Consider the following 12,463-nt stretch of genomic DNA (forward strand, 5'->3'; position numbering starts at 1 on the left):
AGAACAACAATACCAGACTACTACGAGCAAAATTCCGTGGAAAGGAGAAAGACTGTTTTAAGCTTCCTGTAGAGAGACGTTACATAGTAGCTATTACTAATGAAGTCAGAAAATCACGGAAGGAGGACCCCAAACAGGAGTCACGTACGTATGTACGTACGTACGTATGTGTATGCGTGCAGATTTGCGTGAACACGGTCACTTTTGTAGACCTCCTTGGGCGGTCTACAAGGGTTTCTAGCTTTTGGGTGCCCTCTGGTTCATGCCCTGCAGGAGCTAGGTCGTTCTGCGGCACGCAGCGACTCCCGCTGGCTCTTCTGGCCAGGCGCAGGGACCCTCGTTCAGGCCTGGGGGGAACGGAGGAATCCCCAGGGATTCAGGAAATCGAGAAGGATTAGGCAGAAGGGGGAGGGAGGAGGGAAATGACGCACAGAGAGGAGGCGTGGCCAGCCAGCGCGGAGCGGTGGAGGGGGCGGGACCTCCAGAATCTCCGCCCTCTCCTCTTACCCCACACTCCTGCGGCGCCTCCGCTCCGCGCAGCTGCCAGGGAGGCCATGGGTGCCAAAGGGCGAAAGTCCAAGAGGAGTGTGGAACACGAGAGGGAAGACGCGAGGGTGGGAAGAGCCGGGGAAATTCCCGGGGCGGGGCGGGGGCGGGCTCCGGCCGGTCAGATGAGCGGCTCGGGGCGGGGCTAGGGGCTTGACAACAAACGCGCTCCGCCGGCTCACCGGGTCTTCCCCATCTCGCTCGCCAGCCGGTCGGCCCGGTGGGCGGTGTTTGTGGTCGGCCCCCACCTCCTGGCCTCCTGGGATGTAGCCGAAGAAGCAGTGACCCGGCCGATCAGCAAGACTGGCAGCGACCGCGCCGGTAAGCTGGGAGAGGGGCAGGGCCACCCGTCCACGCCCGAAAGGAGGACCCGGCAGGGGCTGTCGCCGTCCGGGCGCTGAGGCTGCTGAGGTCTCCGGAGGGGCGAGGGGAGCCAAGGGGTGCCAAGGGGTTGCAGGAAGAGCGCGGGACTTGCTGTCTTTGGTCTAGGGTTCAGAGGCCTCGTCCGCCGCTTCCTACGGCGTGACCTTGGCCTTGTCATTTCTTCTGCCGGGGCTCAGGGTCCTCCAGTGTACCGGGAAGGGTGACTCTAGGTGACAGGTGCGCTCAGATTCCCGTTGATTTCAGGAAATCGGAAGCCCGGGTGGCCGAGGGGTGGGGGCTGTGCAGCGGGGCGGGGCAGGTGCCTGCTCGCCGAGGGAGGCCCCTCCCGGAGCCGGAGACTCGCGGCCCCCGCCCGCCCCCCTCGAGGTTCCCTGAACGCCCGAGCCGGGCCGTGTCTGGCGAGGAGAGGGGCTCCTGCGCCCGCGCTCCGTGGTCGGGGACGGACTGGCCACTCGGTGCCGGGGACCAGTCCCGGCGGGCCAGGCCGTGGAAGGGGACGAGGGCCCTGCCCGAGATCGTACTGGTGGCCGCCGTGGCAGCCCCACAGGGCTGTGCCCACTGACGGGGACGCTTTGGCCAGACCCGAGAAACGATGCTTGCCGTGGAAGCCCCTTCGGGTAAAGACGTGTCCCCGGGAGAGGGATCCCGCTCCTGTGGACAAGGGACCCAGCAATGGGATCTGACTGCTTGGAAAGGGAGAGGGAAAGTAAAACCGCCTGACCTGAGGAGGGGAGTCCAAGGGAACCGTCACCGAGGTTCTGCAGGGTGGATGCAGGGGGAAGGGCATTCATTCCACCCAAAGTTTAAGGAGCCGTCTTCTGGGGTACTCTCTACCGGCTATCTGTAAAGTGGGGTCCATAGAACCTGCCTTACTAAAAATATCATCAGGATCGGAGTAATAAGATTTTGAAATGTAAAGTGCTGCTGATTTTTGGCGAATAAAAGGCCACCTTTCAGAGCCAGAGACCCCGGGGTTGAGAGTGAGGAGAAAATCTAAAATTTGAAAGCTGTGCCTATCTGCAAGTCACTGTCCAGTTTGGATTGTACTAGAAAGTTCTTACTGGGATGGTCAAGACCAGATTACTGTCCTGAGCCTGAATAAACAAATGAACTTTGAAAAAAATGTGCAGCTCAGAAAACAATAATGGTATTCATTTCTCTTGTGAAGAGGCTTTGGTGTTTCTCTGCTACCACTTTTGGTAAAAGCAAAATAAAAGAATTTCCTTTCCAGGCCATAAGTTTAAAAAAATTTATCATCAACTAAATGAACCCAATGAAATACAAAAATGAACAACTCAGGCATTTATTAATGTGCTAGGCACTGTGTTATGTGCTGGGAATACCAAGGACAAAAATTGAAAGGAGAGCTTATTTCTATCCAAGGAGACAACCTGCACATGCATATATTTTCTCTGTGTGTGTGTGTGTGGGGGGGGGCATATTTTTGCCAGACGTAAAAAGTAAAAGGGCTCCTCTGGAACCCTTTGAGAATAAAGGAATACCTCATGTCACTTACAGACTATCTGTCTATCTTCCTATTAATTTATTTTTCCATCTCTATCTCTCTGAGTGTATATAGATTATATACATACATGTATGTATACACGTAAACACACAAGATATCCCAAAAGTCTTAGTAGCTTAAGCTTTAATAGTTTAGAACCTGCACTAAGCTTTTGGAACGCCTAATAATGTGATATATTTTGCATATATTATGCAAGTTAAATATAAATTAATGGGAGGCAGGGGGAGGAGGAAAGATAGCAGTGAAACTAATGCCTGCCATAGAACTTTAGTGAAACGATGGAAAGGCCTTGTGTAGGAGGCAGCACATGGTAAGATGGAAAAACAGTTTATTTTGGAGTCAGAGAACCCTAGTTGGAATCCTGGTTGTTATTTACAGTCACCCATGTGATCTTGGGCAAGCCTCTTAACCTCTTTAGACCTCAGTTTCCAAATCTATAAAAGGATAGAATTAAATTAAATAATCTCTAAATTCTCTTCTAGCTCTAAATCTGTGATCACTAGAGATGGCACCTAAGCTGAGATTTGAAAGAAATTATTCTGAGGCAAAGGAGAGGAATTAGTACATTCCAGGGATGGAGGTCAACCTGTACAGAAGTCTTAAAATGGGAAATGGAAAATCCTGGCTGAGGAAGAGCAAGAAAGGCAGTTTAGCAGGACCACAGAGTTTGTAAAAGGAAGTAATATATACATATATATAAATGTGTGTGTGCATATATATACATACATATATATGCCTGGAAAGGTAGGTTGAGTCTAGAGAAAGTTATAGTTGGTTCTAGAGGTAATACAGAGTCATCAAAGTTTCCTGAGCAAATAACATTTTTCTTTCTGAGCAGAGGAGGGACATAGTGTTCTATGCTGGGTCTGACTCCAGCCAGTCCCCTGATAGTTTTAAGTTCAGTAGTGGAACAAAATGAACACTTGCAGGGTCATTCAGCAATTAACACAAGACTTACTGAGCACTACTCTCTTGTCTAAGTTGCCCATTGTGGTTAGCCAAGCATTAGAGAGCTCTTAAGAGCTTTTTCCTGGCTGCTTTGTACTCAAATGATGTTGTCTTGACCCAACCAGGCATCCAGGATGGTCCCGGTATCTTTTAAGGAAAAGTGAAATTACATGGAGGCAGGGATTAGTGTGAAAGTTGAAAAGTGGAATGGAAAAAGGAGAAATTTGAGGCAGAGAGGAAAATGAGGAGGCTGTTTCAGTTGTCCAGCCAGGATGTGATAAAGACTGAAGTAGAGTATGGGCCACCTGAGTAGAAAGAAGGAGATGGATGTGAGAGATGTGATGATAGAATAGACAAGACTTGGCCACTGATTTATTGGGTATGTTCAAGACATTCTCTTAGATTCTGTGGACAAAAAGAAGAACAAAGCACTTTGATTTTGCCCTCAGGGAGCTCGCTTTTTAATGGGAATAGCATCTCTTCAGATAGCTTATTACCAAGTAATTTCCCTACCACCCAAAAAAACCCTTCTGACTTGTGGCCTTAAGCACCCGATAGGTTCTTTAAAAATGAATAAAGTAATATTATGAATTTCTTCTTACATCCCGGTGGAAATAAGAATACATATATTTGACTTTTTTTAAAAAATCTGTGAATGTTTACCATGTAGTAGCCAGAAGAAAAACTGATAATGATAGTCTTGATTTCTCTTTAATAATAGCCCCTTAATTGGCATCCCTGGCTCCAGCTTGCCCCATTCCAACCCATCTTCTACCCAAGTGGTATTCCTAAAACCTAGGTGTGACTGGGTAGCTGCTTGGCTCAGAGATCTCCAGAGGTTCCTTACTGGCTCTAGAATGAAATACAAACTTTTGTTATTTCCCAATCAGGATCTAACCTGCTTTTCCACACTTGTTCCATATTACTTTGGGAGAACTGCATCCCAGTCAAACTGAGCTGTTTGCTTTTACACATGATATTCTATCTCCTACCTCCACAACTTTGTTCCTTTATGCCCAGCATACCCTATCTCACCTCACTCTCTTAGAATCTCTGGCTTCCTTCAATTCTCAGCTCCAGGGCCATCTTTTGAATCAGGCCTGTGACCCCTTAGGTAGTACTTCTCCCATAAATTTGTTTTTACTGAGTATACATTTTTGCTTTTTTGGGGGGGAAGGGGGAAAAGCAGGGCAATTGCAGTTAAGTGACTTGCCCAAGGTCACACAGCTAGTAAGTGTTAAGTGTCTGAGGTCAATTTGAACTCAGGTCCTTCGGACTCCAGGGCTGGTGCTGTATGCACTGCGACACCTAGCTGCCCCTGAGTATACATTTTTTATTCACTTATGTGTATCTTTCCCTTCTCCCCAACAGGATGTAGACCCCTTGATCAGGACTGTTTCATTATTGTGTTTGTATACTCTGGCACAGTGCCTGCCATATAGTAGCAGATGCTTAATAAATTCTTTTAAGAACCTCAAAGTAACTGACAAAATGCTAATTAAGCTTCTGCATGGGTTACCAAAGAGATAATGTGGCACTGGCTAGAAAATTTGCCCCAGAGCCTGGAAGATATTAGTTAAAGTCTTCCTTATGTCAATTAACCTCTCAGTAACCCTGAACCAGTGTCAAACTCATAGCCTACAAAACTCCCAATTAAAATGTAATGGGGAGGGGCAGGTAGGGCCCTGAAGTCAGGAGGACCTGAGTTCAAATATGGCCTCTGACCTGACACTTGACACTTTACTAGCTGTGTGACCCTGGGCAGATTGCTTAACCCCAAGTGCCTGACAAAAAAAAAAAATAATAATAAAATAAATAAATAAATAAAAATAGATAAAATGTAATTGGGAGATGTTATATATAATACACACACACACACACATATAGTAGAACATAGAGAATGCTCATTTGTGGTTTTCTAGGTCAATATGTGACCTCAAGGAGCTTATTTCCAGTAGAGTTTGATACCACTGATCTAAACAGTTTTCTAAGACTAAGTGACAGAAAGGGAGCTGACTGACATTGGTAGAGGAGATTTTTCATCCAAGGAGTTCCTAGTCTAGGCCCTGTCCCTATCCTGATGCTTTAATACATTGGTTAGCCATTTGTTATATGCACCTACCATAGGAAAAATAAGAGACCAGATCAAAATGGATTAGAGGACTGATCTTAAAGTCAGGAAGACCTAGATTTAAGTCCAGCCTCGGACAGGTTTGCTGTATGACCATAGGCAAGTCACTTAAACTTTGAGGCAGCTCTCTAAAACTGTTAAATTACAGACAAGGATTTGCATGAGCAGAAGGAGTTTCTACATATTAGAGTTCTCTACTGAGATGAATTCACAGATTTATACCTAAATAAAAATAAATGGTCCCTCTCCTAAATGAAGATGACTACTTGACCTCCTGACTTGCCTTGAGCTGTTTTTCTGAGAGTGCAAATGGAGTCAGTTAAATTTAACAAACATTTAAATATCTACTGTGTTCTTTAACATTGTCCCCTCTATGACCAAGGTCCTGCAATTTGTAATATGATGACTAGGCCTAAAGATGCTTTTTGATTATGGATTTAGCATCTAAAAAGGTTTTTTATTATAATCACTTAGTTTAAACGTAATATCTATGTTTTATTGTGTTTTTATTTTGTTAAATATTTCCCAATTATATTTTAATCTGGTTCCATGGGCTCTAAGGGGGTATTGTGGCCCCATGCAGCTTCAGGTGTTTGACACTTACGTTTTAGAGGAGGAAAATAGGAATAGAATGTAGAAGTCATAGAAAATGAGATTTCATCTCAGTATGAAGATCTTGTTGACGGGTAGAATTGTCCAGCAGTGGAGCCACAGTATCTGCTTCAAGAGGCAGTGAGCTCATCATCACCAGAGGTATTTAAGCACAACCTAGATGACAATTTCTCAGGATACTATAGAAGGTAGTTTTGGGTTAAGTAGGAATTTTAACTCTGAACTTTAAAAACTTTAAATGTTTTGTTTGAATACCTCTAGAAGTTTTTCCCACTGGGTAGCTCTAATTGACTTCATGTTGGTAAAATCTTACAAAATTGTGTACTTGAATAAATTAATCTTTAAATGCAATTATGCTGAAGACTGTTAAGTTAAAGTTGAATTAGTAACAAATTAGGCCACTGTCCTATTGTAGTGGAAAAAGTGTTATGTGAACTTGAAGGCAAGAAACCGAAGTTCATTTATGGGCATTGACACCTCTCTGACCTCTGGGAAGTCACTTCTCTCTGTGCCTCAGTTTCCTCATCCATGAAATGGGAATAATATTTTACTACCTACCTCAAAGAGTTGTAGGGAAAATAACTTTATAAACCTTAAAACATTATATAAATATGAACTGTTGCTATTAGAGCTATAGATGAATTGGTACTCTTGGTATTCTTGTCTGTAAACTTTTAAAATGTAAGGATTTAGTCTTATCATCCATTGCCCTAATGAAAGCAGTCCTTGAGACATTTGCCAAGTATTCAAATTTTAAGTTCTCTATTAGCTAGTATTCTACTAACCGACACTACCATATTGCTAGAAATTGGTAGTGGGTACTTGTTATGATGAACTTGAAATATTGCAAAAACCTGAAAGACCTTGTTTTATCAGTATAATGGTACTAAGTATTCAGATTCTTTGAAAATTAGTTTGTAAATGACTATCCCTTCCTTGTCTTTAAGATGAGGGAACTGGTCTAAATCTGGGGTTTTTAACCTGGGGTGCATGAACTTGTTTAAATATGTTAATAGATGTATTCTTTTAAGTGGTTTTCTTTGTAATCCTCTGTATTTTAGTTTATTCGTTTTAAAAACATTCTTCTGAGAAGGATCCATAAGCTCCATCAGAGGCCCAAGGGCCCAGGTCACAAAAAAGGTTTGAGGTGCTGGACTAGGTGGTGATTTTTAAGATCCTTTTCAGCTCTAAATCCTGCTAACTATGAATTAACATTCCACTAACCAAAATATTTGATTATGTAAAACCCTTGAGTTCCATTAAGAAGATTACTGTGTTCCTATTAGAGAAATAAAGCAAAGGGCCAGGGAACTGTAGTGGATCACAGTAGATAGGACACACTCAAGTTCAGCACCTGTCTCCTCGACAGCTGTGTAATCCCAGGAAAGTCCCTTTTTAACCTCTGTGATCTGTTTCCTCATTGGTAACATGATAATAATACTTGCCTCCAAAGGTTTTTCTAAGTATCTAGTGAGGTAATATATGTGAAATATTTTGCAAATATTAAAGCACTATAAATATTACTTCTCTTAGGAATGCCTGTCATAGAACTTTAATGCTAAAATGAACATCTCGTCTAGTCCAACCCCTTTATTTTACAGATGAGGCATCTGAGGCCCCAGATTACTTTACATGATCATAGGAAATTAGCCAGTGGTAGAGCTAAGACCCAAAATTGGTTCCCCAGTTTTCTAACTCACCAGCCAGTGTACTTTTCATAAAGCCATGTTGTGTCCCTAAATATAACTACTATGTCTTATTTTGGCTAAACTTGAGCAACCTAGAATAAAGCACAGACTTGTAAAAAGAATTTAAGCACTAACCTAGTTGTACCTAGAAAGACTATGTACAGATAGGAAGATTGAGCAAAATCAGGAGTGATGGGAAGGTTTTTTTCCTCATTTTTTCTGGGATAGTAGGGATTGGAAGCTCTTGAAGGGAGGGGAGGATTGATTTTCCACAAGCAGAGTTTTAGTCAGTAAGCCAGTCTCCAAGGAAGAAGAATCTTAGAAAACACTGCCTCTCTACTGCTTTCTTCAGACTTGGAATTAGACTTCCATTTGTTTTCACCCTGTCATCCCAGAACCTTTCCTACTCTTTTGCTTTCAAAGTTGTTTGCTTGGCTTTCATGAATGTTAAAACCTTCTCCAGAGCCACTGTTCCTGAATATCTTGAACTCTTCAGCCTTTTGACACTGAAAGGGGTAGGACATGGAAGTAATTAGGATGCAGCTAAAGAAGTAGATGAGTGACATCTTTGAAAGGGGGTGGGTGGCATGGGGCTCCGGAGTACTAAGTTCAAAGTATAGTTAATTGTCCACAATAATCCAGGAGATTTAAGCATCCACATATTACCAAATTTTAAATTTGTAATTATTTTCCACTTAGCTGTTTGCCTGCTTTATCAATAGTTGCTCACCCTTGTTCCCCAAAATAAACTAAAATAATCTGTTTGTTTGGTTGTTTTTTTTTTTTTTTTTTTTAAAGAGGGAGAAACCTGGAGACTGAGCAAATGGTTTATAGAAAGGCAAGGAATGTTTCCTGGAGGAAGTTGCATCTGAGTTGGGTCTCAGTAGAAGAAAACTTTAATGAAAAGATATGTTTATTATTTCTAGTCTAAGATGCAGAAACGAGTTATAGATAGTTTATATTATTTGCTCCACAATTTACTATTAAGACTTGTGGATATCCTACAAGAGAATCTAATTTGAAAACAATTGTTTGGGTTTTTTTTTTTTAATCCAGAGAATAGGAGAGGCTGGTAAATAAAGCTGGGTAAAACTCCAATACATTCATTCAGCCACTTTGATAAGTCTACAGAATATCTAAACAATACATGTATAAAACTTTCAAGTTAGTGAAATTCCATTGAGACTTCTGTGTTTTGTCGTTGAGAAAGTTTTTCAACTTTTAAATCTGTTTTTCTCCCTATTTTGTAACTTGTTGAAGGCTTAGGCATGCAATGTTATCTTAACAGAAGGAAAACATAATTTCAACCAAACAAGCTAAAATATCACAAGAAGGTGTAAGATGGGAGCATATAAATTTATGGATCTGGATGGTAAAATTTGGTTTGGTGATGTTTGCTAAGACCCAGATATGAGCATTTAAAATTGTATGATGTTGGAAACTACTGATACTGATTCAGTATTTGTGGTTTCTCATATTTGAAAATATTTCATATTTCTCATATTTGCTACTACCTCTTGTTTCCTAAAGCTGTTTCTACACTCGTAGTTCCTGTTTCTTTTCCTGCCCTACTTTGCCCCAATGTACAAAGTACGGAACTTCATTTAACTTGTTAAAAGGAAGATTAACAAACTTTTAAAGACCATTAGCATGTAAACATGGCTTTCTCTCTGATCTCAGAAGTGAAAATGCCTTGAAAAAAGGAGAGTTTTGGAAGAAAAAAATAACTACACTCTAAAGCATTTTATGTTAGGAAATAAATATTGAGATTTTTCTGTATTTGCAGGGAGTTTTAGAATTTAGCCCTTGAATATGGGAAGAACCTGGATTTTTGTAATGTGATTGTCTTATAGGAGCTGCTACAATGTCCCGACAACCAGTGAGTGACACAACTGAAAATGGGGATTGTCCCAAGGGAAGCACAGGAAATGGACCTCAGAATTTGGCTCATCCAGACCTGGATACATTCACTCCAGAGGAGATGCTGAAACAGATGAAGGAGCTCCTGATTGAGAACCACCAATTAAAAGGTGAAAGATAATTGGCCTCTAAATTTATCTTTATTTCTCATGTTTCCCTGTGCCTTTGTGAACTATAATCTCACTGTAAGGACCTAGGAGTTGGATTTTCTTATAGTCCACTTTCTCTCTGTTTTCCTGGGGAGAAATGTCTGTAGAATTTGACTTTTGATGAGGCTGGACCTCTCTCTGTCATTTAGCATTTGCACATAGGTTGGAATTAAGAGTGTTCATCTGTAGCACATTTAAAAAAAATTTTTTTTAAGCAATTGGGGTTAAGTAACTTGCTCAAGGTTATACGGCCAGGTGTTTCTGGGTGGGTGCTAAATGTCTGAGCCCAGATTCTATCCCCAGGTCATCCCGACACTGGGGCCGGTGCTCTTACTCGCTGTGCTACCTGGCCGCCCCATTTAAAAAAATTTTTAAAGCAAAAGACATTCTAAATAAATGCCATTTTTTTTTTTAAGAAAAAAAGGTCTGTATTATCTCTATTCAAAAAAGGTTCAGGGATCCAGTCTAGGACCCCTGAACCATTTCTTAATCTGCTATAGAATATCTCATATTCATAGTGGGGCTCTATCATTTAGTGTTCCTGAAGCTCTGAAGACTGAAATAGGTCTGTTCCACCCTTTTTTTTAACCAGGTCATTAAGCCTTTTTCTTGCTGTCCCTTGAGTCTAAATTGAGCTTTTATATCCAAGTAACAGAGTTATCTATGGAGAAATTTAATTGGGTGACTTTATCCTTCAAATTACTATATTGGTCAACTGATACCCTCATTGTATACAGAGGCTATGAAGCTAAATAACCAAACTATGAAGGGACGTTTTGAAGAGCTTTCAGCCTGGACAGAAAAACAGAAGGAAGAGCGTCAGTGTTTTGAGTTGAAGTTCAAAGAAGTCAAGGAGAACTTGTTATCTTTGAGTAATGAAAATGAAAATCTGAGAGCAGAAATTGAAAACCTTAAAGGAAAACAGGAAAGGCCTTTTGAGGTAAGCAAAATATATTCATATTTTAAAAAAAAATTCACTGTAACAAAATCTAATCTGTGCTGTCATGGACTAAAATCTTTGATCATTCTGGTTGTGCTGGAGTTAACTTTTGTATTGTTTATGCAGAAGTTTTCCTGAGGAAATTTATACATAAACAAGATAATGGGGAGCATATTTAAATTCTTTTAGGGAATGTTGCTTGTACTGTTTACAAGTGACAAGCCAGGCCTCCAGGCCCCTGGTCCTTGTAGCCTCCCCAAGAGACTGGTTCATGGCTTGAGGTCTGGAGTTCTGAGCTGTAGTAAGGCCAAAGCAGATCACAAAGGGCATCCTCACCGAGGTTAGCTTGTCTGTGGAAGGGTAAAGCAGCCCAGGTCAGAAAAGGAACGGGTCAGAGCTTCCTGCAAATCAACCATTAGGGTCAGGCTTATGGATGACCATTATATATCCAGAGTAGAATATAGCTAGGGAAGATCCAGTCTTTCAAAAATGAACAAACCAAAAAAACCCCACATTTTCTATTCCATCTACAATGTTTAGGACTCCCTCTCCTTGGCAATAGAAGCATGTCTTTGAAAGTCACATGACAGCATTTTTAAAGATTAGGTTTTTTTGTTTATTCATATTGTCCTATCTACATAGTCTGAAACTTGAGGGTTGTTTTCTTAAGTTTTAAAAAATGGTTTGAAAGCTTTTTTAAAATGTCATTTAATATCCTTTAATTAATCTTAATAAGCTAACCTTACTAAAGCACAAATAGCCCAAAGAATCTGAAGAAAACAATTTCTTCCCCAAGCTTGTAGCCATGTATACATTAAGTATTAGACACAGCATGTCCTCAGGACAAGGCAGCACCTCACTTATGACACAATTAAGTTGGAGATGAAAATGGATTTCTCTCCTGAAGTCCTTGCCCTTATTTCAAAGAACCACAAATGCGATTTTATTGACCTAAGTGTATGATCCTGTGATTATTCTCCTTTCTGAGGTTATCCCCAAAATCTAGATTAGGAATTCTTAATCAGAAGTGTATAAACATTAAAAAGAAAATGAATAACTATATTTCAATATAACTGGTTTCCTTGGTAATTAATCCTATATTTTCTATTATGCATTTTAAAACATTATTCTGAGGAATCCATAGAATTCACCATGCTGCCAAAGGAATACATGACACAAAACATAGAATTTTTCTCCCAATACAGATTAAAGCATTAGGTTGGGGTAAAGCACCAGTTAAGGGGGTCAAGGGAGTTCATGCTTATAATTTTGCTTTTACCATGAATTTGATAAACTACTAAGTTTTGGACAGATGGGAAAGAAACAGCAAATGAATGAATGAGAGAGAATTAAGGAAAGGGAATGTTGAGAGAGCAGTAGAAGGGATGGAAGCATGAGTGTTATACATGATAACAGTGATCACAGGATCATACAGTTAGTGCCGGAAGGAACCTTAGAAGTCACTGAGGTCTAATGGTACTCATCTCTAGGATGGGGGGGAAGAAGGAAGGAAGAAGAGAAAAGACATTTCCATGATAATTCTGATGTATATTTGAAAGGAATAGCAAGTTGTGCCTAGTAGATTTGCACTTTCATGTACAATCATCTTTTTTATTGTAC

At 41.1% G+C, this 12,463-nt stretch overlaps 1 protein-coding gene across 3 annotated transcripts in view; it reads left to right on the forward strand.

Moving 5' to 3' along the window:
- The first annotated feature begins 678 nt into the window (after window positions 1–678).
- Window positions 679–12,463, forward strand: part of LOC138175843 (optineurin-like) — a 54,267-nt gene continuing 42,482 nt past the window's right edge. For 2 of the 3 annotated variants that reach the window (XM_069106413.1, XM_069106414.1), the window contains exons 1-3: window positions 680–867; window positions 9,688–9,864; window positions 10,641–10,843. In XM_069106413.1, the coding sequence (XP_068962514.1) occupies window positions 9,699–9,864; window positions 10,641–10,843 (369 nt within the window). In that variant the 5' untranslated portion in view covers window positions 680–867; window positions 9,688–9,698. Of the gene's footprint in view, window positions 868–9,687; window positions 9,865–10,640; window positions 10,844–12,463 lie in introns of all 3 variants that reach the window. The other variant, XM_069106415.1, reaches the window with a different exon arrangement.

This window comes from Petaurus breviceps, unplaced genomic scaffold (assembly GCF_028583685.1).
Source record: "Petaurus breviceps papuanus isolate PSGF00001 unplaced genomic scaffold, PetGlider_PUasm1.0 79, whole genome shotgun sequence".
Lineage (NCBI taxonomy): Eukaryota > Metazoa > Chordata > Mammalia > Diprotodontia > Petauridae > Petaurus > Petaurus breviceps.